Raw genomic sequence first — 24,283 nt, 5'->3', positions numbered from 1 at the left:
GTGTCACATATGAAGAAAAGATTGAATTTGGGCTACTTTTACCTGCAATGTGAACATAGCCTTTGCTACAGACTACATTCTCTATGTGCTGCAGCACTGCAGAGCTTTGAGTTTTTCCTGCTCAGTGAGTTCATTCCGGTGTGAAAGAAAGGAGAATGCTACGCTCTGCAGTGCATGATTCTTGATGAATGCATGAATGTTAAATTAATTAAGTAATGCAGGTGGTCATTGTGATATGCATGTCGTTACCAAATGATCAATTGTATCTGTGAGGGAACACAGATGTGCGTAGCTGAAGTTGTGTGCCCTGCAGTGCCAAAACAGTGAATTCAGTTACCTCTATGAAAAGTTATCAAAAAAAATCAGAAACTCTTCATAACTGTGCTGATGAAAATCAAGATTCAAGACTTCAAATCTACATCATAAGTTGTAGACCTAAATAATGAAATGTATAGGCCTTTTTGAATCAGATTCTATTTCAATCAAACTTTTTTGATTCTATTTTTTAAACATTTGGTGTTTCACTAAGAAGCACTTTCAGATAAAACATTATAATTCTCTAGAGAGCCTCTATCCTTTTAGATCATGAATATATTCTTCTGTTTCTTGCTGTTCTGGGATCCACTATGCACAGAAACTGTAGTAGAGGCACAAGAATGCATCCTGTCTTGCTGCTCAGCAAAATGATTTTCCTACATTTCAGCTGCAGGAAAGACCTTGAAGGTTATGAGAATATCAGGAGAAACACTTTTGCATGACCCAGGTTTTGCAGGAAATGGGAGTTCAGGTGACATCAGCAGAAGCAGTGTATCCAAAGGAAGCATACTGCCTGTCTTTATGATGGAAAAAACAAGTGTAGGATCCTGTCCTGAAATGATTATAATTATATCTTTGTAAATGTTTTGAAAGGCCCAGGCCAGGAAATATGTTTTGATAGACAGACAGACATTCTTGGTGGGTGCTATAGGAGGAATCGTTAAAGAATGAGGTGTAAGCGAGGAAATGTGGCCACTGGACATAACTCCCAAGCTATTTCGCATCAGTCCCTCAAACCAGTTTTCACCTGGCTCATACCTGCAGCACCCTACTTTACACCCATTCATGGCTGAGACCACACACAAGAATTGGAGGCAATCCCGCACCCTTCCTGGAGCTCCGCCCTGCAGTTCATGGATTGTTTATTTCATCCCAGTTTATTGAGAGGTGCGGAAGTTAATGTTGTTTTTGTGCAGTGTTTAAAATGTCAAATGTTATCTGTTTAAATGTGTTCTTGAGTTTTGAAGTGCCTGTTGTTATTCAGTATAATTTTCAAATTAGTAGTTTTCGTATTACACCAGTCCTTTCATGTTTGTTGCTTAATTGACTCCTAGTTCATTTTGGGATACAGTTTAATTAAATTTCTTTTCATGTCTTTATCCTGTGTACCACCATTTGGTCAGTGTAAGTTGCTCAAAATGTGCTTTATAAATAAATTGTACTTATTAAATCTTACTCAAATTAGAAAAGGAATTCATTCACATCAGTTACTGACCAACGATGAATTGAGTGGCTCTGTGGTTGAAAACTGACCATTTATAAAGAACTAGCAGATAGCCACCAAACATTGTGTATTGCAGCAAATGGGCTATGGTCTCTAACTGCACAGTTAAATTGTTTACTTCTTTACACCAGGGCATTTGCAAAAAATGACCAGAGAATGTATTATTGATAATACATTTTTATAACTATATCTGAGTGAGTGACTGTAAGCTATGAGAACTTACTGTAGCTCTCTGACTCTGTACATAAATGCAGTGTCATCAAAAGAACATCTGCTGTGGGATCATGTACATATGACTTAAAAAGAAAGTGGCAGAACTTCCCAAAACAATTAGTAATCAGTTACTGCAAGTGTTGGTGTGACATCTGAGCAAAAGTCTGCTTACTGTAATAAGCGCTTCCATCTCCTATGATGCAGTCAGCATGGATTAGACTACATTAATAGCTGAAAACTCCTGACCTTATCAGGTCACCAGGAAGCTTGCATATGATTTGTAGGCTAGTAAGTAACATAATGCCTAGCGATCAGTGAATCCTGAGGGATAGTAATAGGTCATTTTGGTAATATCTATCAGTTTTAGCATTGTAATATTTCAGCTTGTTTTTGTTTCAGAGATTAATTATAAATGAACTAATACATTTATGATAAATGTGTTTTCCTATTCCTATCCTCGCTCCTTAAATGAGAATTTTTGAATGGGATGTCATAACAACATAACAATCATAACTGTATCATGGCTAAAACTATATACTGTGGAAGTTGTCAGATTGTTTTAGAACAGAGGTATTCAGTTACAGTCCTGGGGACCTAGTGTCCAGCAAATTGTTTTTTTGTTTTTTTCTTTCCATTTCCCTGCTCAAAAACACCTGATTCCAGCTCAGTTGCACTTGAATACACCTAGGAATGTACCAGCACTGCCACAAAAAATCCCATCCTGACATTGTAAACCTATTCTGTTTGACTGTTCGGAATATGTTTGCTCAATCTGATATTTCTGACTTGATTATTTACATACACTATAGTCCAAAAGTTTAGTTCGCTGTTCAGAATTATTGTTTTAAATAATGTAAAACTAATTTTGTTGCAGATAGGTGTATAAAATGATTCTAATATGCAACTCATGTCATTGGAAAGCTGTAAATAGATATTGCGAAATGTTAATCGTGCAGAATCATGAATGGATATTTATGGCTGTAGATATTTCTGAAATAACTGACAGAAATAGGGCTTGGGTGTGATAGTGGGGGTCAGTGTATCTACCATGAGGAGGAAACTTATGGCTAGAAGTGACCTGCCTGCTCTGTGGCTGTGTTTGTACACCTAATTCCACTTGTTGATTCAGTTGGTCTCAGTCTTCAAACAGTTGATCAGGAGTGTTCCTGCTTTGCTGGAATGAAAACCTGCAACCACACCAGCCCTTTGCTATTAGTATTGGACACCTTTGGTCATCTTATACCATTGGCAGACAGATTAGCTTGTTTCAGGACATGTTGTAGATAATTTTGCTTGTTTTAAGAGATAATGCTTAAAACAGGAAAACATATCTGCCATTCTGCAAATAAGTTAAATAGTCTTATTTTGACAACTAGGAATACATCGACACCGATACTCGTGTCTTGTATCGGCCTGATACAGTGCTAATTTTCTTGTTCTCAGCCTCATAAAAAGGCACTGGTACTGGTACTATCTGATACCACCTGTTAGCATGTGAGGTAAGCTGAGTGTACAGTGCCCTGCTAATGAACAGACAACTCAAGCTTGCAGTGAATGAGAGTCTGCTTCGTGGCGGTCACACTCAAAGCCGTCGGCCTATTTAAACATCCTGTCTTGGCAGATTCCCACCAGGAACACGCTGTTTGATTTTAGCCCAGACAGAGTCACAACCACAACCACTTCCCCAATATGGATGGAGACGAGTAGGCTAACAGCAGGCAACATTTCCCACCAAAATTCACATATACTGACTTCACTGTTTGACTGAATAGAATTGTGAAGTGTAAATGAAAATACAGTAATTTTTATAACTGTCTTTGTTAAGCAGGCTGTAGAGAGAGACGTTATTGTCCTGCTGTGTGTATATATTGCACATGCACAGTGTAGACGCCGATGAGGAGTAGAGGTCAAAACTGTGAATCATGAAACTGTGAAGGATCGGTGTGGTTCAGCCTTATATGTTTGAGCAGTCTGTCTGAATTTGGCAATCAAGAGCCTCACAGGATAACAGACCAGCCGAAACCGGAACAGAGGAAGACGTCAGAAAAATCACTTATCAGAAAAGACCAACATCATTCTTTCAGTTGACAGTAAATTCATCACAAAAAATATAGATAATAGTGGGAAGATAAAATACAAATGTATTTGATGCAAAAGTGACTCTAGAAGGATCCGATTTTTGTGGTTAGACAGAGGAAAATCAGATTTGTGAATGGTAATGGAAATTTTAACTATAATTTTAACCAATGATAAATGCTAATCACTGAAAGACATTCTGTATATTCTGGATTAGGGCTGGCATACTGTGCTTTTAAGAGGGCTGTGGCCAGCACATTTTGATGATTTTCCCACTCTTAAAGCAACATTATATAACATTTTTACCTTAAAATAACAGTGTCAAAACCATTTTGATGGTACACTGACTAGAACACGTAGCCAGAGGAAGTGAGGAAAAGAAAAAGAGAGTGACCAAGCAAGACCAGACCAGACGAGTAAATCTCGCACTGGCTTTTACTTGTCGACATGGTTCTTTCTCTTCTGATGTTGTCTTTGCTGATGTGCTGAATTCCGATTCCCCAGGAAAATCTGGCTTCCCTTTGCGTGCATGTGCGCCACAATGGTAAACATCCAAAATAGTGAGTGTAATCTGTAGCATTTATATGTTTGCATGTGCTTGCGAAAGGGAATTCTGTATCCTTATCAGCAAATGCACGTGTACAGCTGTCCATGATGGTGCTTCAAAGCGCTATTTGTGGTGTAAAAGTGAAATACACTCCACAACTATAGGGGAAAGGCAAGAGCAAAAAAATGCCTGAAACATACTTTACGCAAGGGTGCGAACACAGACATTTTAAGCTATGCAGATGGGGTTTAATGTGTTATTGCATTCAAAAATGTGTCACAACACATTTCATAATGCAACGCAAGCACAGGCTGCATTCTGAGCGTTACAGCAACATCCAAGCTGTCCAAGCGGTCTTGTAGGGCCAGCATGCTTTCTCAGCTGTCATTGCAGACAAGCAGTTAAGTCTCACGCAAAGATGGCTTAAATGAACATAAAAAATATGATACATTATCGTCTTTCCAGTTTAACAGAAGAGCTTAAGCAGCTCACTTTTCTCTAATTGTTCACATTTAGCTCTTGAGACTGTTGGAATAACAGTAGATCCCTCTCTGATTTGTCCTCTATCTCCTCCTTCAGTACTGAATGTTTTAACCGCCACAGCAACATGAGAATGCCTGGTGGGTTTGTACAGAATGGCCGAGCATTTGCAACGTGTTGGCTGACCGCTGTCATTTGCATTTGTGTTTTTGCATTGAGAATGTTTCTGGCCTAATGCTGCTTTAACACACCAACTAAAGCTGCACTCAAGTCATGTTGGAAACATTGTATTTACAAGATAAGCGCACATGACCACAATGTCGTAAAATATACATTTAACAATTACTGAAAGAGTTAAAACTGTTTTAATAAAAAAATATATAATTACAGTTTTATTATAATTATATTCATTTTTGAATTGTATCGCTTTGCATCACCTGCATTTATAGAAACTTACATTAGTAGTACATGGTGCATGATTCGTGTTTTTCACAGCCACTACTAACTACTTCTCAATTCTTAAAACTGGCATTTACAAAGAAAGCTTAGCTATTGAGTAACTAATAATTGCTGAGAACAGTATTCCAGTAAAGTCTAACGATGGTTAACTGTGACAGACGGTTTGACCGTTTATTCCCAGAAGAGACATGATGAAATCGGTTTGCCACAATACTTCCAAAAGAAATGCATGTGACAGGATATTATGGTTGTGAGGAGTGGACACTCCTCTTAAAAGCAGGTCACGAAGACCAAAGTGTCATTCTGAAGTTGAACAAGAGTTTGATACCAGATTGGGCTCTTGTAAAGCTAGAGGATTTTAAAGACCATTAAGATGGTGAAAATAACTGTCATCATTGTGCTTTTACTCAACATGTCACACTGCTTTGCTCAGTCAGGTATGTTGTCTCTTTTGCTGCAGGAATTACTGTCTTAATTAGCAAACAGCTTCTCAGCTACAGAAATGTCTATTGTTACTTAAAGAAGCTATGAAACAATAGCAGAAATAAACAAGTAGTGTATAATGTCATATTAGATCTAATTTGGTTTGCATTGGGGTGCCTAGAAATTATCCTATTGAAATGTATTAACAGTGAAATGAAAAAGTACACCAATCTAACATTCCTTAGTGCTAAAGTACTGCATAACTTGCAGTGTATTGTTCTGTTGTAATCAAGATGCTAGTGTGCCCATTTGCCTTGCTTTGTTCAGTAGTAAATGCATGCTTTTTTCATCTATAGATGGGCCCTTTTTGATCTACAATGCACGTAAGAACAGATGCCTGGGAGACAACCTGCGAGAGCTGTTTCCGTGCAACCCTCAGAGCCCAAGACAGCAGTTCCGCTGGACGTCAGAGAACCGCATTTTTAACGTGGAGCAGAAGAAATGCCTCGGCACGGGCAGCAAGAGTGAGGGCAATAAACTGCAGTGGTACTTCTGTGATGCCAACAATGACCTCCAGAAGTGGGAGTGCCAGAATGACACACTGTTCGGCCTGAAGAATGAGTCTCTTTACTTGTCTCTTCAGGGAGAGTCTAATCTAGTAACACTCTCCAGAAACCCAGGAGACAAGGGCAGGTGGACGATTCATGGATCGATGGGCAGCGTTTGCTCTCGGCCATATGAAGGTATTTGGTTTCACATCTCAGAGATGTTTGATTCCACAGAATAAGCAGCAGTCTCACAGCATCTGTGCGACATTCAATATGTGTCTGTAATTTGTACATATAGTGGCGCACTTTCCTCTACACAGCAAGACGTAACTGGCATGGCAGCTACTACTACTGCATTAAGACTGTATGTGTATATGTATGTATGTAGTGTATTTGAATAATAATCAGTACTCAGAGCTACTCTTTTGTCCCTTTTCACAGAAATATATACAATTAAAGGAAATGCCTTTGGGCGTCCTTGTCAATTTCCATTCCGTTTCAAGAATAAATGGTATTCAGACTGCACAACAGAAGGCTCCTCCAACAAACGTCTATGGTGTGCGATTGAAAGTCGATATGAAGCTCATGAGCTCTGGGGTTATTGCCCAACACGTCAGAAAGGTACATGTATCCTGCATTAACAAGTTACAATACAGAACAATACAATACTACAAAAAAAAAAACAAACATCCAGCAGTTAGTTATTCACAAACAAATCTTCATTTGCTCCAGCTCATTAAGTTTATCTACTCTTTATGGACATCTGCTGGTGGTTCCTGACATGATATCTCTTGCAGATGACAATTTCTGGAGGAAGAGTCCTCTGACAGACGTCTATTACCAGCTGAATGAAGAGTCTGCACTGACCTGGTATCAGGCCAGGAAGAGCTGTCAGCAGCAGGGGGGAGACCTGCTGAGCGTCACTGAACCCCATGAACAGACCTTCATATCAGGTGCTGTGGTCTTATGGGTGCTTAGAAAAACATCCTATAACTATGTGTTAAATGCTTAGCTACAGTAATAACAGTAACACAAAAGGTGAAAGATGACTAAATATGTTCATGTTGTAACAGTGATATTCCTAAAGCTGAGAAAAAGTTTTGTCTACTGCCTTTACCTTTTAAAACAACGCTGTATTTTCTTATTTGTAAAGCACTTTGAATGACAGCAGTGTATGAAAGGTGCTATATAAATAAACTTGCCTTGCCTTGCCTTATGCAGGGTTGACTCAACAGTCAGGGGCAGTATTGTGGACAGGGCTGAACAGTTTAGATGCATCAAGTGGATGGCACTGGGTCAATGGACAACCTTTACGTTATCTGAAATGGCTGAGTGGTGAGTTTTACTATCTGTGGTACACATTTACACGGTCAATGTGATGCCACATCCTGTTTTAATTACTGTGGGCCATGTTTATCGTGTCATCTGTTTGGTCTGTGAGTTATTTTAAGTCATTTATGTGCCACTATGCATGTTTCCTCAAAAAAAAGGACAACCATCTGCTGCACCAGGCCACAGCTGTGGGGTGGCAAGTCAGCTTCATGGCTCTGAATGGTCCACTGCTGTTTGTTCTGAGAGACATGGATATATCTGCCAAAAACGTCTCCTCACTCCCACTGTTCCACCAGGTAAACAGTGTATCTTCATCACTGAACATCTTTTGTTTTATGAAACATTTCTGGTCTTTGATTTCCTTGATATTTTGCCTATGATTTAAAATGTTTGTCCACTGCTCTCCAGTTGTCCACACAGGTTCTTGTTACAGTCCATGGATCCCTTACTCAGGTCACTGCTACCTCCTCACTCGTACAAAGAAAACATGGCTGGAGGCCAGAGACGCTTGTCGGCGTGAAGGTGGAGATCTGTTGAGCGTTCTCAGTGTAGAAGAGCAAAGCTTTGCCATCTCACAACTCGGATACTGTGAGTTTTATTGCTCATTTCTTGTTAAAATTCAAGAATCTGGTAGATGACAGGGACTAGGGTGACAAAAGTTCAGGTTGTTCAGATTGGTGATAAAACATAAGTAAACACTGTTTAAAGTAAAGGTTAAAATCAAACTAATGATGCCAGCAACCTAAATATCAGTCCATCCAATCCATAGCAGCAGCCTACAAAGAATACAAACATTTTCAGTGTGATCTTTAAAATGTCTGTTTTATTCTCAAACTGACAAAGCAAGCAGCACCGATGTTTTTATTTACTTTACTGATATATTTCCTCCGATCTGTACAGTAAAGACAGATGAACTGTGGATCGGTTTTAATGACCTCAGGACTGAAATGCTATTTGAGTGGAGTGACCACTCCAGTGTCCCGTTTGCCTTGTGGGACGTGAATGAACCGAGCCACAGTGCTACCCTCAAAGAAGACTGTGTTTTAATGAGAGGACAGGTAACAGTTCTCAGCCAAGTCATTCCAGCCACTCCTACTCTGCACATAACAATGCTCATTCTTTCCATTTCACTTGGTTTTGGGATGAGTTTAGATAATACAGAGCAGCGTAACAAACAAATACAGAAGAAGAGAGGCTACGTCTATCTAGTTAACACATCTGTTACTTTACTAGGAGGGAAAATGGGCTGATCAGGTCTGTCACAACAAGTATGGATACATCTGTAAGAAGAAAACCCATTCAAATCCATCCACTAATGACACTGTTGTTGCAAGCCCAGGCTGCAAACCTGTAAGTATTTCTTTGAAATGCTTTTCGAGTCAGAATACCATTTGACAGATACTGCCTTTTGTGTAATTGTGATGAATGTTTTTTAATTGTTGACTCACATTTCTTGGCTATTTAAGGGTTGGACCAGGTTTGGTTACTACTGCTATCTAGCGGCATCAGAGACTAAAACCTTTGATGTGGCCAAGCAGATGTGTGAGAAAACTGGATCTTATTTGGCTGACATTACAAACAGGTCAGTGCCCTGTATTTATATGGAACTGTATAGTGAACTCCTCACTAACAGTGTTTACTGGAACAGTATAAGCTGATATGGCTCTGAAACTACTGTTGTGATCACTAGAGCAATAGCATGTTTTATATATATATATATATATATATATATATATATATATATATATATATATATATATTTAATATTAAATAAATATATTGGAGAATGAGGCCCACTAATTTGAAATGTTTAAAACTTCCAAAAATTCCAAACTTTTGAAGTGTGTCTTGATTCCACTTCATTTTAACAAGCTGTGACAAAAGGGGGTAAAATGTAAAAATTTGAAACGTCAATATAGTTTGTGAATTATTTTGATTATATGAAGTACATATGATATGTAAAATCTTTATATAATTAATTGCAAATGATTATTGTATGTGACCAAACAGATATAAAAATTCACATATAAACTCACCCTCAGCAAGGGGGTTACATGTGTTGCCTGATACCAGGTGTGTGGGAACGTGTTTTAAGTTTGGGTACTACAATTTTAAGCAGTACCCCTAACTTATATGTGACGTGAACAGTGACGTCATGCAAAATGATTTGCCATTATCGATAATTATTTTTTTTTAAATTTACATGAAGCTGGTCATGTCATAATGTGAGACATAAAAAGAGAGATAACAATATGCATATAACTGACACATCAAACTGCTGATATGCCCTTTCGTTCTGGACGAACTTTGTGCGAATAAACTGAGCAGCAACCAATCAGATTGTTGATGCGTGGAGCGATCATGTGATGCATTAAGCGATCGTGTGATGTCCACAGCCACATGGTGAGAGTTAACACTGGAATGCACACCGAGCAGAAGATATAATGGTTGATAAAACTGTCATTATTTTAGATTTTAGTTTAAAGACAATACAGGGAAGTGATTCGGCTCGCTGTAAAGAAAATATAAAAATACAGACTCCACTCTAAAAGCACACAAGGGTCTTTTCTATGCTCAGATTATTCTAAAGTTTTTTATAAAGAACTTTTCATTATTAATATTATTTTCAGCAGTTGCAGTCTCTTAGCACCCCACTTGCCATGTCCCTGCCTAATTCTGTCTAAAGATCAATAAAGTGAAACTCGAGCAAACCACTTTGTGTCTTTATGATGAAAATCTAGCTTTATTTTTAGGGTGTGCAAAAAGGTGCCTTTTGCACATTTGTCTGGCCAAAAGATCTAACTTTACATATTAACTTCAAAGGAAAAGAAACCTCTGAAGTAGCAAAGTACTACCTTCATAATTTTGAATAATTGTATTGATTTACATTGATTCCACACCTTTTAATGGTAGTATTTTTCTTGTATGTCCATTTTTACAGTTTAGTACAGTTTTCAGTCTCAATTTAGTTGGAACAGCTGTTTTAAACACTAGGCAGTAATTCTCTCTTTCTCTGTGTCTTTTTTCTCCCCTCAGGATTGAAAATGCGTTCCTGGTCAGTCTAATTGGGGCTCGACCAGAGAAGCACTTCTGGATCGGACTATCTAACAGGGACAATCGCCACATTTTTAAGTGGACAAACAATAAGAAGGTTCCTTTCACACATTTCAATGCTGGAATGCCAGGTAAATGCGAAAGACGAAATGTGCATCATTCCACGCCAACTCAATCAAAAAACCCTGTTTAATTCATACATCCATGCAGAATTCTTTTTAAAGCCACTTCAGGGTCTAAATCACATCTTAAATACTGAGATTAACTGCTGGCACAATTGATTAAAAAAAAGACAAAACAATAATGCAGTGAGTCCACCATACCCACCGAGTAACAAAAACATGAACACCACACAAGGGTTACGAATTTAAAAGCCAGTTTGGCCAGTTAAAGAGCAAACAATGTTTGTTGCACTTAAATGTACTGGGAATGTGCTAGTGTGTTCATTTAGCTCACACAGTATGAGCTTTGTGTTAAAGTGATTAATAAAAAGCAGCCAAAAAATCTGCCATTAGACAACTTGGCCTATGAAACATATCACATGACCTTATATCTCCAAAATGGTAACTTTACAGGAGAAGGAAAAAACCTACTTTAGTTCTAATGTAAGTTAGTGGAACCAGACTTTTTTTTAAGTCATTTTAGGTCATTTCTTTTAGTCCATTCATCATGAAATTCACACACAATGTAAAAATTAACAGACATTTTCAAATAATGTCAAAAACTGAAAAACAAAATGGAGATACAAGGTTTTGTTTCAACAGCAGCGATATGTTAATTTTAACAGGAAAAAAGCAGTGAATGCAGAAATGCTTGTATCTGTAACTTCATTTCCAAAACTGTCACTGTCTTCAAACACAGGGGGGAAACAAGGTTGTGTTGCCATGACCACGGGAGTACTTGCTGGATTATGGGATGTGCTAAACTGCACTAATCAAGAGAAATACATCTGCAAGCAGAAAGCTGAGGGAGTGATCACAACTCCAGCCCCCCCAACCACTCCTGCTGTCAGCTGTAGTGACGGCTGGCATCCTCTCACAAACAGAGATTACTGTTTCAAGGTATAATGAGAATCTTTCATCACTAATGATAACAGTAATGATCAGCTTGAGAGGCAGACAGTATGGTATTTGTGTTGTGAAAGCTTTGAAATCTGAAGATGAAAAACAATTAAAAACACACTGTAATTAAAGTGCCTTAATATGGTGACTAATGGAATAGATTTAAGTATATTTTTTGTTGCTTTCCGGCTTTGTTTTATGTTCTCTGCAATCTACCTCAGCGCTGATTTTTGTTTGTGTTTTTAATCTCCCTGTTAAAGCTGTTTCCAGCGAGGCGAAGTGGAGAGAAGACGTGGTCTGAAGCGCTTGACTTCTGCCGGGAAATTGGTGGTGACCTGCTCAGTATCCACAGTGCTAATGATATGAACGTGCACGACTTCGAATTGTAAGACTATGATTGTAATAAAATCTAGCCATAGCAACATCTTTATAGTCAATATTCTAACCTTTCTTGTGTGGGAATTAAGAGTAGCTTTGATTCTTCAAGCTATAGAAGTGAAAACAAACCTACAGTCTTTATAAAGATATTTATGTTTGCAGTTCACAACCAGCGTGGATTGGCTACAGCATCCAGGATCCGTCTGTTGGTTACACATGGAGTGATGGCTCCTCTGTGAGTTTGGTTTGAATGTTATCATCTGTCCTGAGATGCTTCTTTATAGAGAGGGGAAGACATATACCTCTCTCAAAATTCAGCTTTGATTTTTTCTGTTTCAGTCATCTTATGAAAACTGGGAAGAAGGGGAACCAAACAATTTAAACGATGTAGAAAAATGTGTTACGATGCGTTATCGCTGGTGGAGACGCGGAGAAGGACAATGGAATGACCTGCAGTGTGAAAGCAAAACAGCTTGGTATTGCGAGATTCAAAAAGGTAAAGCCAAAGTAAAATACTTTTTTTGGAGGTGTCTAATTTACTCTAATCCTTGCAAAGTGTTTTTGAATCATGGAAACATTACCTTGTACTGTAAATACAGTACTGTGCAAAAATCAGATACTACCCTTTTGGATTCCAGTCATAACAGCCTTTAAGTACAAGTTATTCATTTTTCGGAGTCAGAAGAAAGGAGTATAATATATCTATCAGTGTTTAATTTGTAATCTCTTTACTTTTGAGCACATTCTACCACTGTTCCTTCCTCCCAGTTGTATAGCTGCATCCCAAAAGAGTTCAAAGAGACACTAACATCCACACAAGCAGCTCCCCAAACACACCGTAGTTGCCTTGCACAGCTCTCTCTCATGAACATCTAACATTGAAGTTAAAAATGATGAAAAGCTACCCAAAACTGGACATCTGAGATGTGGAATAAGACTTTATAGGCTGAAATGTCTAAATTTGAGATCTTTGGAAGTAACAAAAGGCAGTATTCATTTCACTAAAGCAATGAAAGACTCAGTCAAGCATGGTGGAGGATCAGTGTAAGTTTGGGGATGTATAACAACATCTGTGGTTGGTGGTTTGTGACTGAACAGTGCAAACAAGTTTCAATACATCATGCAGTGCCGTCTGGGAAATGCAGTCAACTTCTAACCTGAACTTTGGAGGTATTTACAAGAGGCATGGCAAAATATCCCTGCAGATTTCTTTGAAAAACTGAGAGAAAAAAAGTAGCCCCAAAAAGAATAGAAGGTGTCATGAAGGCAAAGGGTGGAAAAATGCTGAAAAATGAATAACTTGTCCGTGGCTGTTTCGACTGGAAAAGAAATATATGACGGGGTGGTCTCTGACAGATACACGTCTGTTCAGCTCTATTACACCAGTTACAGCTAGCCAAGAAGTTTATTTTGTTTAAAAACTTCACGCTTCCAACAGTTAATACTATATGTGAATCTTAGCTCAGCTAGTGTGGAAAAAAGTTGCAGTCCCTACACAAGGGATCCAACCAGGGTTGGGCAATATACAGTGCTTCTGTACTTAAGTAAAAGTAGATGTACTGTAGATGTTTAAGTTGTATTAAAGAGACATGTTTTTCATGCAGCCACATAGGTCTCCTTAACACAACGTATATATGAAAATAATAGTATACAAGATCTATAATAGCTCAAAGTACTTTTGTACTTTTGCTCAAGTAGAAATGCAGATAGAAAACCCATATAGCATTTTACAAGGAGCACATCTAATTATACAGTACAGAAGTATTGTATTTTGTCCACCCCTGGATCCAACTCATTATAGGCTTAACAACTAGCTGGTGAATTATGGGTAGAACACTGACCTTTGCAGTGCTGTGGGCGACACTAAAATGCCCATTGTTGTAAAGACATTTTCTGTTGCCAAATCAGTGAACAGATCAGAGTGAACCTTTTAATTCAGTAATTCAGAGTTCACAGTGACACAGTCTGCTCTCAGACTGCCCATGAACAGAAATGTCTGTGATTGTATAACAGGCCTGGATTTGTAGATTTGGAGCAATAATAAAAAATCTCTGTTTGATAAATGATCTCTGTCTCTCTATAGGAGTTACACCAAAGGAAGTAGAAATTACAGAAAAAGGTAAGTCTTCTGCACAGTCGGCCAGGCTGTTTATCATACTTTTTAATGACATGGGAAGATTTTCGAAGGTAATTCTGTTTTCTTCCTACTCTTGTAGAATATAATAAAACAGAAGACGGCTGGCTTATCTTCAAAGACAATCAGTATTACGTCCCTAAAGGTTCTTATTTTTCTATGGAAGAAGGCCGGAGCTTCTGTAAGCACAGACATGGTGATCTTGTGGTAATAAATGATGAGGAAGAAAGAGTGTTTCTGTGGCATCAGGTAAGATTTTAGATAAATTGAGCCTTCTGGTCACACTTAAATAATTAAAAAAAAAGTCATGTTCATATTTGTATGTTAATATAACGCAACTTACGTTTCGCTCATTGTGTCATCTTTTGTGTGTTTTAGCTTTTGATGGGTTATACTGACGCTTATATTGGTATGACCGTCGATCTGGATAAGTCTGTTTTGTAAGTTTGAACAAGAGCCCTCACATTGAAAAGTGCATTAAGCATATGACTACGACAAAAACAAACTTAAATGATTGTTTCTTTGCAAGGTGGATGGATGGATCGCCAGTCGTATTCCAGAGGTGGTCAGAAAACCAGCCAGCTTTTTTGAATAATGAGGAGCGCTGTGTGAAGATGACTAGGTCTCAAGGTCAGTCATCACAGTGGAAATATGAAGATAAATAATAATTACAGTTATACCGCGATAACAAAAGCATAATATATTTTTAAATTAATTACTCCTCATAGCTCAACATAGAGCAAGTGGAAAAAATCTTTGTAAAATGCAGATTTAAAACTTTCACTCTATCACATTAGTGTTGGTAAGTAAAAGAGCAGATATTTTATTATGACTTAGATTTGATAAAAAGTTAATGTGTCTACAGTCTTGTTTTGTGGGAAGGTTTTTTCATTGACATTGAAATAAATAAGAAAGATAACTAGCGCTATTGCCTCACAGCAAGAAGGGCCTGGGTTTATTTCCCTGGCCAGGTGACCAGGATTTTGTTTGTTGTGTGGAGTATGCATGTTCTTCCCATGTCTGCGTGGGTTTCCTCCGGGTGCTCCAGTTTCCTACCACAGTCCAAAGACATGCAGTCAGGCCAATTAAAGATGCTAAATTTGCCCTTGGTGTGAATGTATATGTCTGTGTGTCTGCCCCGTGATGGACGGGCCACCTGTCCAGGGTGTTTCCTGCCTTCCCGTTTCCAGCACCCCCCACCCCCCCGACCCAGGAGGATAAGCAGCTTAGAAATTGTGGTCGTACTTCGTTTGGATAGTCCATTATTGTCCCCTATACATTATCTACAGATTTTCGAACTGTTCACAAACTGTCTGTTGAAACTTGGTTGGTTCCAAACAGTGGTGGGGTTAAGGTTAGGATTTGGACCAGGGTTAGGGCTAGGATCAGGGTGAGTGTTGGGTTTTGGTTTGGGGTTGAGGTTAAGGTTAGGGTTAGGATTAGAGTCAGGTTTAGAGTTATGATCAGTTTAGTAGATATTTAGTTGAATGTAACTTGAAAGTAAATTAAATATCTGCACAGCATCTAAAATGGACTGTCCAAATAAAGTGTTACTGAAAATGTGTGTGTGTGTGTGTGTGTGTGTGTGTGTGTGTAACTCAAACTTGTAGATGTAGAATGTGAATGTAGTTGAATGTAATTCTACTTAAACGTGTAATTGCATTATAATCCATCACAGCTACATCTGTAAATACTAATACACATGGGAAAAAAGCATTTCACTGTGTGTAAAATATAGATTATGAACCAGACATATAAAGATGTTTGGAAATACTGCAGTCAGGGTAACAGATCTCTGCTTTGTCCAGGGCTTTGGGAAAGTGTGAACTGTGGTGATTCAGAGAAGTTTATCTGTAAGCGAAGTGGATCTGTCCCAGTAAATACCACTGCTGCCCCCACTGAGCCCCCCAAAGGAGGCTGTGCTCCCGACTGGGTGAAATTTCAGGAAAAGGTAAAATAGGAAGACGGTTTGTTCTTAATGATATGTGATCACATGGTTTGATAATGCTTTTTTGGGTCTGTAAATAGGATTAAAGTAAATGTACACTGTGGCTCATCAGATCTACCTAAAAAAAATTACTTTATGTGGTAACAAGTAAATTAACTAATTTTACTCAACCTAAATAAATACTGTGAATGAACGATTCTTTCAATCAGTGTAGTTTTTAAGTTGAATAAAATTAATTCAATTCCTTGTTACCACATGAAGTAATTTTTTTAGGTAGATCTGACAAGCCACTTTTTTACAGTGTATGCACAACAACACAATACACAGCTTACTCACTATTTTCTTTGTCCTTTTGATGGAATGATGGAATCGTCCTGAAAACGAGTTCAGCCTTAAAAAAAAAACGGCATGTGGTAAAAAGCAGTTGACCGGTTTTATTCAGCTCAAAAAAATTACTATGCTTGAAATAATTGTTCATTCAAAATATTTAAGTTGAATAAAACTAGTTAATGAAATTGTTACCACATGCAGTGTTTTTTTTAGGTTGAGCTGACGAACCATTTTTTACAGTGTATGCATGTAACATGTTATGACTATGGTTATTTATTTGCAGTGTTACAAAGTGCAGCTGGAGCCAAAACCCTGGATTAAAGCCAGATCATACTGTAGGGACGTTGGAGGAGATCTAGCATCTATTTCTAATGCACTTCAGCAAGGTCAGATATCTACTCTGTTCAAAAACTAGCATAATGTATTCTGTAGTCATATTAGAGTCATTTGATTATTCCTTTCCATTCCATGACAAATCCAGCAAGGGGATTAAACAAAAAAGACTTTCCAGTTAGTATTGTGTGCTGCACATTTGTTAATCACTTGTTTACTATGTCACATTCTTTCCCTTGTTGATTTCAGCCTTCTTGACCTTAAAGATGGTAGATGATAACACCCCAGATTTATGGCTTGGCTTTAGTAGTTTGGCAGGCAGAAGATTTAAATGGACAGATGGAAGTCCTGTCACCTTCACAAACTGGCCAAAAGGAGCATCAGGATACTTTTCAGAGGCATGTCAAACACACAGAACAATCTTTTCTTTTTAGCATGTGTGCATGTGTGTATGTATGTATGTATATGGTATGTAAGCATTAATACTTATATATCGCTAGTGTCGGAACAAAACCTCGCATCTCCATTTTTGACGTTTTTCAGTTTTTGACATCATTTGAAAATGCCCACTGCCCTTTACATTGTGTGTAAATTTCATGATGAATGGACCAAAGAAATGGCCCATAGTGACTTCCATTCAGTGGGTTTCATTGACTAGCATTAAAGGTAAAGCATGTTTTTTCCTTCTCCTGAAAAGTTATCGTTTTGGAGATACGAGGTTTTGTTCTGACAGCAGCGATATGTTGTCCATATATGCTGACTGCATACTATGGTGATGGTTTTCACGTAAATTAAATATTAACATGCACCTTAATTATGTGATAGGCTTTCAGGCTAAACTTGTAATCCTAAATTAGGATCCTATGTCTTTTTTTTTAAAAGGAGAGCATGTGTGTTGCTATGGGGGGCAGGCAAAGAGCACAGCTGGGCAAGTGGGAGAAAAAAGACTGCAATGATACGAATAGTGGCTTTATTTGCAGTCGTGCTCTGGGTAAGTTTAAAAAAGCATTTTTGCTACTCTGTTTCACTGTTGAATAGAAGTTGAACAAGAAAGTAAGATAAGATAATCCTTTATTAGTCCCACAATGGGGGAATTCACAGTGCTACAGCAGCAAAGGGATAGCAAGGCACTCAAGAAAGAAGTAACAAGAAGAGAATTAACCAGCAAGTAATTAACCTTGTTAATTACTTAACAGGGTTGTACAGTTTGTTACTGTAACAAGTCTGTAACTGTAACATCTGGTCATGGAAGAGTTTTTCTTATTTTAACTGTTTTTGCATGTAAACAAATGTCTTTAGAACAATACGTGTTCAAGCTTATAAAATGTGCATATTGTTATGTGTTCTAACTTTTGACTGGTAGTGTTTTTTTTTTATTTTTGTTTTTATGTTCAGATCACTTAATCATGCCAAGCCCCACGGAGGTGCCGAAAACTTTCAAGCTTGAAAATTCTTCCTACACGCTCATCCAAAAAAACCTGACCTGGAGTGAAACACAGAGTCTCTGTAAGCTTGAGGGGGCAAACCTGGCCAGCATTCGAGACATTCTCACCCAGTCCTACATAGAGCTGCAGGCTCATAAGCTCGGACAACCCCTGTGGATTGGTCTTAACAGTATCGAGGTATGACTGAGCATGAAAGAGCAGAGAGCTTCTTTGGTGCCCTTAACAAAGATGGGTAAAACAGTCATGAAGAAATATCTTGTGGTTAATTCTCTCAGTCCCACAGTAAAAAAAAATATATAGATAAAAAAAGATAAAAAGATATTGTGGTAGTGTCTAGCTCCAGGTGCTTACATTTGTGGTTAGATTAAAGAAAAAGCTCTCTTCTGATGCACTTTCCAAATAGTTCATTGGCATGTAGCTTGCATCTGATTATAATTTTGAAGACTTGGTGACCCCAAAATATAACCATCTTCTGCAAATGTCCAGCCATGGTTGAATCCCCCTCATTGTACATAGGGGTAAAAACGCTTGCATCTTTTCCCAGGCAGGTACACTACAGTTCCGGCTACACTTCCCATTTATTGCCCAAACAGTGGATATGGATCTTTTCAGGCATGCAGCTACTTTTTATAGCTGTTACCTGATTTATCATGGTCAAAACACTTTTGTCTCAAATTATTTCTGTACTCTTTAATCTTCCCCATGTCGACAAATGACCGAAAAAATTTGCCCTCTGTGGCACCACATATGGAAAACTTCAATAGGAACATGGAACTATCAATAGAAACATAGTTCAGGTCCATGTTGTACATAAGAACTTTTACGTGTGCTAATAATTGTGAAACTGGGTTTGTGTTTTCTGAAAATAAATTTAATTTGATTGCAGATTAGATTTTCTCATAATTTCAGCGTGACATCGAGCTGATTAACCACAAAGACATTTTTTCATTGCCTTTTTTACCAGTCTTTACCAACTAACCAACCAACCAGTAATTATGCAACTGAATGTATATGGCACATTTGACCTTTTACCCTTAATTCAAAAACTGATGATATAAATTTTTGAACAGACAGATGGATACTTCCTGTGGATTGATAATTGGCAGTTAAATATGGAGAGATGGGCTGAAGATGAACCGAAGAAGGGTCTTCCCTGTGTATATGTTGATGTAGATGGAAAGTGGAAAACTGCCCAGTGCAATCAAACCTACTACGGCCTGTGTAAGAAATCAACAGGTGAGCTATATTCAGCCACTGAGCATGGCATGCTATAAAGACAGACTTTAACAACCAAACAATCCATACTTCTCTTTTTCGCCCTGAAGTGTGAACACAGTTTTTCATTTCCAATGATGATAGTCTGTCATCACCAAAAGGAGGGGGAATTGAGTGAGCAGGCTCCCTAGTGACAACGCACTAATATTCCATCAGTCCCATATTTACCTCTTTTTACTAACAGAAAGTTTTCTGTATCACTTGTAGCTCATAGACCTGTGTGCTAAGTCATTTCTGTAAGCTGTCTTTTTTAACATGATCTTCACAGAAATTGCCCCACCTCCACCAGAACAGTACCCTGGCACATGTCCTGAGCAAACTGAAGCTGAACCAGCGATGACATGGCTGCCTTTTAGAGGGCACTGTTATGCATTTGTAACCTCTTCATATTCATGGATCATGGCATCAGACATCTGTAACAGAAGAGGTAAAAAGAACTTCATAATAACATTAATCGTGTATACATATACTGTGTTTACCACAGATATATATATCTGTGGTCCTTTCTGTGTGTAGTTTGTATGTTCTCCCTGTGTCTGTAATATAATATGTATTATATGTATTATTATTTTTATTTTATTTCTTTCAGGAGCCAGTCTTGTCAGCATTCAAGACCCAAAAGAGGCAGCGTTTATAGAGAATTACATCAGTTTTATCGGGAACTTTCAGAGCAATTTCTGGATAGGCCTTTACAAGACCTTTATGGGTAAGTAATAAATTATTTTCAGTATGACACCCTGCAACATCAATCATTGGCAGACAAAGCTTGTCTATTAATTCAGGTGTGAATACAAGTTTAAAAGGCAAATAAAAAGCTTTTGTGGATGTAACAAAACACTCAACCCACGATTCAATTCAATCCATGAGACTTGGTCCATAATTCAGTGCTTTTACAATATTTTGAACAAAATTCCAAGGAACAAAAATGATGATAATCATGTTGTTGCACAGCTTCCTAATGACACTAAAGCTGTGAGGCTGTAGGACTGCTGAAGTGGATTGTTGGTTCTGACTCTTTGCAAACACTGGTGTTTAAAAAATACAGTTGCATTAGACAGCATAATTGGTAGAATTTCCATAATCCATGATGCTTTGTCACACCTTCACAGTGCTCACTGTCACAGATTTGCCATGTGATATCACAGTGTCACAATGCATTACTGCACCCCTAATAGCTTTACATGTTAAAACATGGCAGCATCAACATCTTGATGCCACAAAACAATATCTTTGAAGGTGGTTTATCTCTTTTTTCATTAGGTACCTCTAATCATGATTGTTTATTGTAGATTGTTGAACGTTGATTGAAACTTTTTCTTCAGTGTTTTTAAGATACTTTAACAGGTAGCGTATTCTGTTTGATTCATACAGGACACTGGAAGTGGCTAGACGACAGTGTGGTGGATTACACAAACTGGGAAGAATCTGGAGATCAGAGTGAAGATCTTGATCATTATTATTATTTTTTTCCTCATGAGGGGGACTGTGCATTAATCTCTTCCAGAACTAAACAGTGGAGGAAACATCACTGCAGATACAATGAAGCAATGTTCATCTGCAAAACAGCCAAAGGTATCTTACGTCAGTGCTGTGAATTACATGTAATTGCTTCCTACAAAGTGAGTTCTATGTAACATGACTGGTTGGAAAGAAAAAAACATAATTAGCACGTGTCACAGAAATTAGCATGCAGCACTGAGAATAATGTATAGCACGGTCCCTCGGATATATAAGATACATCATATGTGCCAGTGGGTGTGCTACAAGAAGTGGACTGCTCTGAGGTCTGACCTGAATGTTCCTTTATAGATGTTGGTATTAATGTGATTATAATATCCATCCAGTGTTACAAGACCATCTTAAAAGGACTAAATATTTTAGAGCTTAGCCATTTTGCCCAGGTGATTCCAGTTCTCACTGAGTTGCAAAGGTCAATATTAGCAATTAAAGGTGATATTCTTGGCTCATCAAAGGGCCTTTATAGAAATGTGGCAAGAAAGAAGCCCTTCCAGGAAAAACAGTATATTGTTGCTCATAAAAAAAGAAAATGCAAAGTGTCATTTGAAAACACTTGTTATGGTCTGATGAGATCTAAGTGGAAAGTGGTATGTATGACATAAATTTAATACTGCAAATCAGCCAGGTAAGATCAGGTAAAATCAGGTGGAGGTAGCATCATGTTAAGGGGAAAGAACACTGGCAGGGCAATACTGAAGTGTCTTAAAAAAAAGAAGAAATTGGATGTCCTTGAAGAGCCCACACAGAGCTCTGACCTATACCCATGGAACATCTGTAGCAAGTCCTCACAGTTGCACTTTACCATGCTTTTCAAGAACGCAAAGAGGCTTACAATTGTAGTAAAACACAGAATACCAGAAGACAAACACGGAAAACAGGGTAAAATTGTGATAAGAATGTAGGATTAGCTGGGTGATAAGTTGTAGGTTAGAGATGAGGAGCAAATCTAGAAAATGCTCAATTGCAAAAACTATGAAGTTTGGATGGGAGAATGGTTAGCAAACCACCTGAAGAGTGGAGAGTATGGGAGGGTTTATAAGGAAGAAGAAGATAGGACAAGTAGGAAGGATTGAGGTTGTTCAGAGCTTTGTGAGTGAGCAGAAGATTTTTGAAGTGAATGCGGTACTTTATAGGAAGCCAGTGGAGATCATGGAGAATACGTGTAATGTGGTTGTGAGGGCTAGGATGAGTGAGAAGACGAGCAGCAGAGTCCTGGACCACCTGGAAGGGAAGAAGAGCTAATGCGTGCAAGAAGAAAGTTACAATAATTACTAAAAATTTGTTTTAACAATATAGCTGACGTGGGCATTCAGTGAGAGAGTCAGGTCTGTAGTATGACAACCAGATTTCTGACCTGAAGGGTAGGGAAGCCTACTATATTGTCACGTGAAAGAGTTGCAGAGCCAATTTTGTTGACGGATGATTTAGATCTAGTGAGAAGGAGTTCAGTCTTGTCACTATTTACGTAAGTTATGCTTCAGTTATTTTTGAAGGATTTGGTCCTGAGATAAATCTGTGTGTCAGCCGCATAGCAATGTAAGTCCAGTTTAAAACATCTATCATCTGTCCGAGGGGAAGTACGTAAGTGATGAAGAGCAGAGGTCAGATGACTAAACCCTGTGGGACCCCTTGAGTAGCAATCGAAGTTGATGAAGTACAGCCAGAGAGAAAAATAAACTGTTTTCTATAAATGAGGCAAGAGGTGAACCAGTCCAGTTCAGAGCCAACTGTGCTCAATTAATGCAGCCTCAATAAGAGAATAGAATGACACACTGTGTCAAAGGCCGCACTCAGATCTAGTAATATAAGAATTCCAAGGGCTCCAGCATCTGCAGATATAAGGTCATTGATGACCTTTGTCAAGGCGGTTTCAGTCCTGTTGCACTGATGGAAAACAGAATGAAAGGTTTGAAAAGATTTTGCGCCATAAATTAGCCTGCAGTTCATTAGCAACAACTCGTTCAAGAATTTTGGGCAGAAATGGAAAGTTTGAAATAAAGCAGTAGTTATTAAAATTAGTTGGATCAAGGCCAGGTTTTTTGAGAATAGGAGTAACTGCAGCTAGCTTATAGCCAGTGGGAAGTCAACTGGAGAGGTACAACTTAAATAGGTGCAAGGCATCTCTATAGGCAGGTCTGTGTTAATTATAAGCTTATAAGCATTATTACAAGCTTATCAGCATGAAGCTTATAAACAGCTGGCAGTTCTGGCAGAACTTGTTTCATCATGTTGTGCAAAATTAATAGAGACTTATCCAAAAAAACTCTAGGCTGTAAGAGCTGTAAGAGGTGGTTCAAGCAGCTATGGTCATGCCAGCAAGTGTTCATTGAAATCCAGTTGCATTTAGTATTGTGGATAATGTTGGGGCGCTGGTAATATGTGTTTATTCTACACTGAGTAATGATCTTTAATTGATTCTGGTATTTTTCTATATTTTATGTCATGACACACCTGAGACTGAACCTAACTGTACATTTTTCTATTTTTCACTACAGTTACACTACTAAGCCCAACCGTTGGAACAAACCACACAGGTAATAGCCTGACTGACACTGCAGCAAGTAAAAGTGTTAAAGGGAACTATTCTGCAAATGATCTACAATGGGATCTGTGCAAATGGAAACACATAAATATTTAATTTCACACTGTGATTAAAATGCATTATATGAAGAAGTATCATCTTTATGTACTGCATCTAACTGCGTTCAATGCTGTATTCTCTGCAGAAGTTGCTGAATCACATCGCGCGTATGCTGCTGGTGTGTCGGTGGTCGTGGTGATTGTAGTGCTGTCTGTGCTGGCTGGACTGGCTTACATCTATCACAGAACCTCCAACCGTCAGATTGTTCTTCCTTCTCTTGTGAACCCAATGTACTACACTACAACATCCCCCATATCAGAGGAGAAAGGCACCAAATCCTTAGTGGACAATATGGATGAATAGATTCCAGCTTTGCAATTTGTGTATATGTACATTGTGACTCTTTTATATGACTTAACTAAATGTCTTTGTGTTCTGTGTATTATTTTGACATTTATGATGTCATGTACATGTTTTTAAACTGTATTTGGGATTTAAAGTTAGTGTGAAATTAAAGCTTACTAAATCAACTTTATACAATATACAATGTGAGGCAGCTGTTGATGTTGTTGTCGATTTTCTATGCAGTAAATAAAGCATTTTTTACA

The 24,283-nt window shown here is 38.2% G+C and overlaps 1 protein-coding gene across 2 annotated transcripts; it reads left to right on the top strand.

The window, feature by feature from the left end:
- The first annotated feature begins 943 nt into the window (after positions 1-943).
- LOC118826502 (macrophage mannose receptor 1-like) lies at positions 944-24,283 on the top strand. 2 transcript variants are annotated; one of them, XM_036597487.1, is made up of 30 exons: positions 944-1,203; positions 6,095-6,481; positions 6,728-6,907; positions 7,084-7,239; positions 7,508-7,621; positions 7,777-7,914; positions 8,027-8,206; positions 8,519-8,676; positions 8,852-8,968; positions 9,085-9,200; positions 10,655-10,803; positions 11,534-11,733; positions 11,994-12,118; positions 12,274-12,346; positions 12,451-12,607; positions 14,195-14,230; positions 14,328-14,494; positions 14,624-14,685; positions 14,775-14,875; positions 16,054-16,196; positions 16,807-16,909; positions 17,106-17,254; positions 17,739-17,847; positions 18,252-18,478; positions 19,372-19,537; positions 19,845-20,003; positions 20,166-20,282; positions 20,948-21,148; positions 23,590-23,628; positions 23,821-24,283. In XM_036597487.1, the coding sequence occupies exons 1-30, from the start codon at positions 1,170-1,172 to the stop codon at positions 24,036-24,038; spliced, it is 4,281 nt and encodes a 1,426-aa protein (XP_036453380.1). In that variant the 5' UTR covers positions 944-1,169; the 3' UTR covers positions 24,039-24,283. The 2 variants fall into 2 exon arrangements, with proteins under 2 accessions (XP_036453380.1, XP_036453379.1); XM_036597486.1 differs by lacking the exon at positions 944-1,203 and adding an exon at positions 5,622-5,752.

The sequence above is a fragment of the Colossoma macropomum genome, unplaced genomic scaffold, assembly GCF_904425465.1.
Source record: "Colossoma macropomum unplaced genomic scaffold, Colossoma_macropomum, whole genome shotgun sequence".
Taxonomy (NCBI): Eukaryota; Metazoa; Chordata; class Actinopteri; order Characiformes; family Serrasalmidae; genus Colossoma; species Colossoma macropomum.
The sequence above is the reverse complement of the archived record's forward strand: the minus strand, read 5'-3'. Positions and strand labels throughout refer to the sequence as shown.

What these genes read in the sequence shown, in the direction of transcription:
- LOC118826502 (XM_036597486.1), top strand. Translation starts at nt 5,689, where the DNA reads ATGGTGAAAATAACTGTCATCATTGTGCTTTTACTCAACATGTCACAC. An exon ending in GTATTGCGAGATTCAAAAAG is followed by an intron (nt 12,608 to 14,194) that starts GTAAAGCCAAAG and finishes GTCTCTCTATAG; the next exon opens with GAGTTACACCAAAGGAAGTA. An exon ending in TATTTGCAGTCGTGCTCTGG is followed by an intron (nt 17,848 to 18,251) that starts GTAAGTTTAAAA and finishes TTTTATGTTCAG; the next exon opens with ATCACTTAATCATGCCAAGC.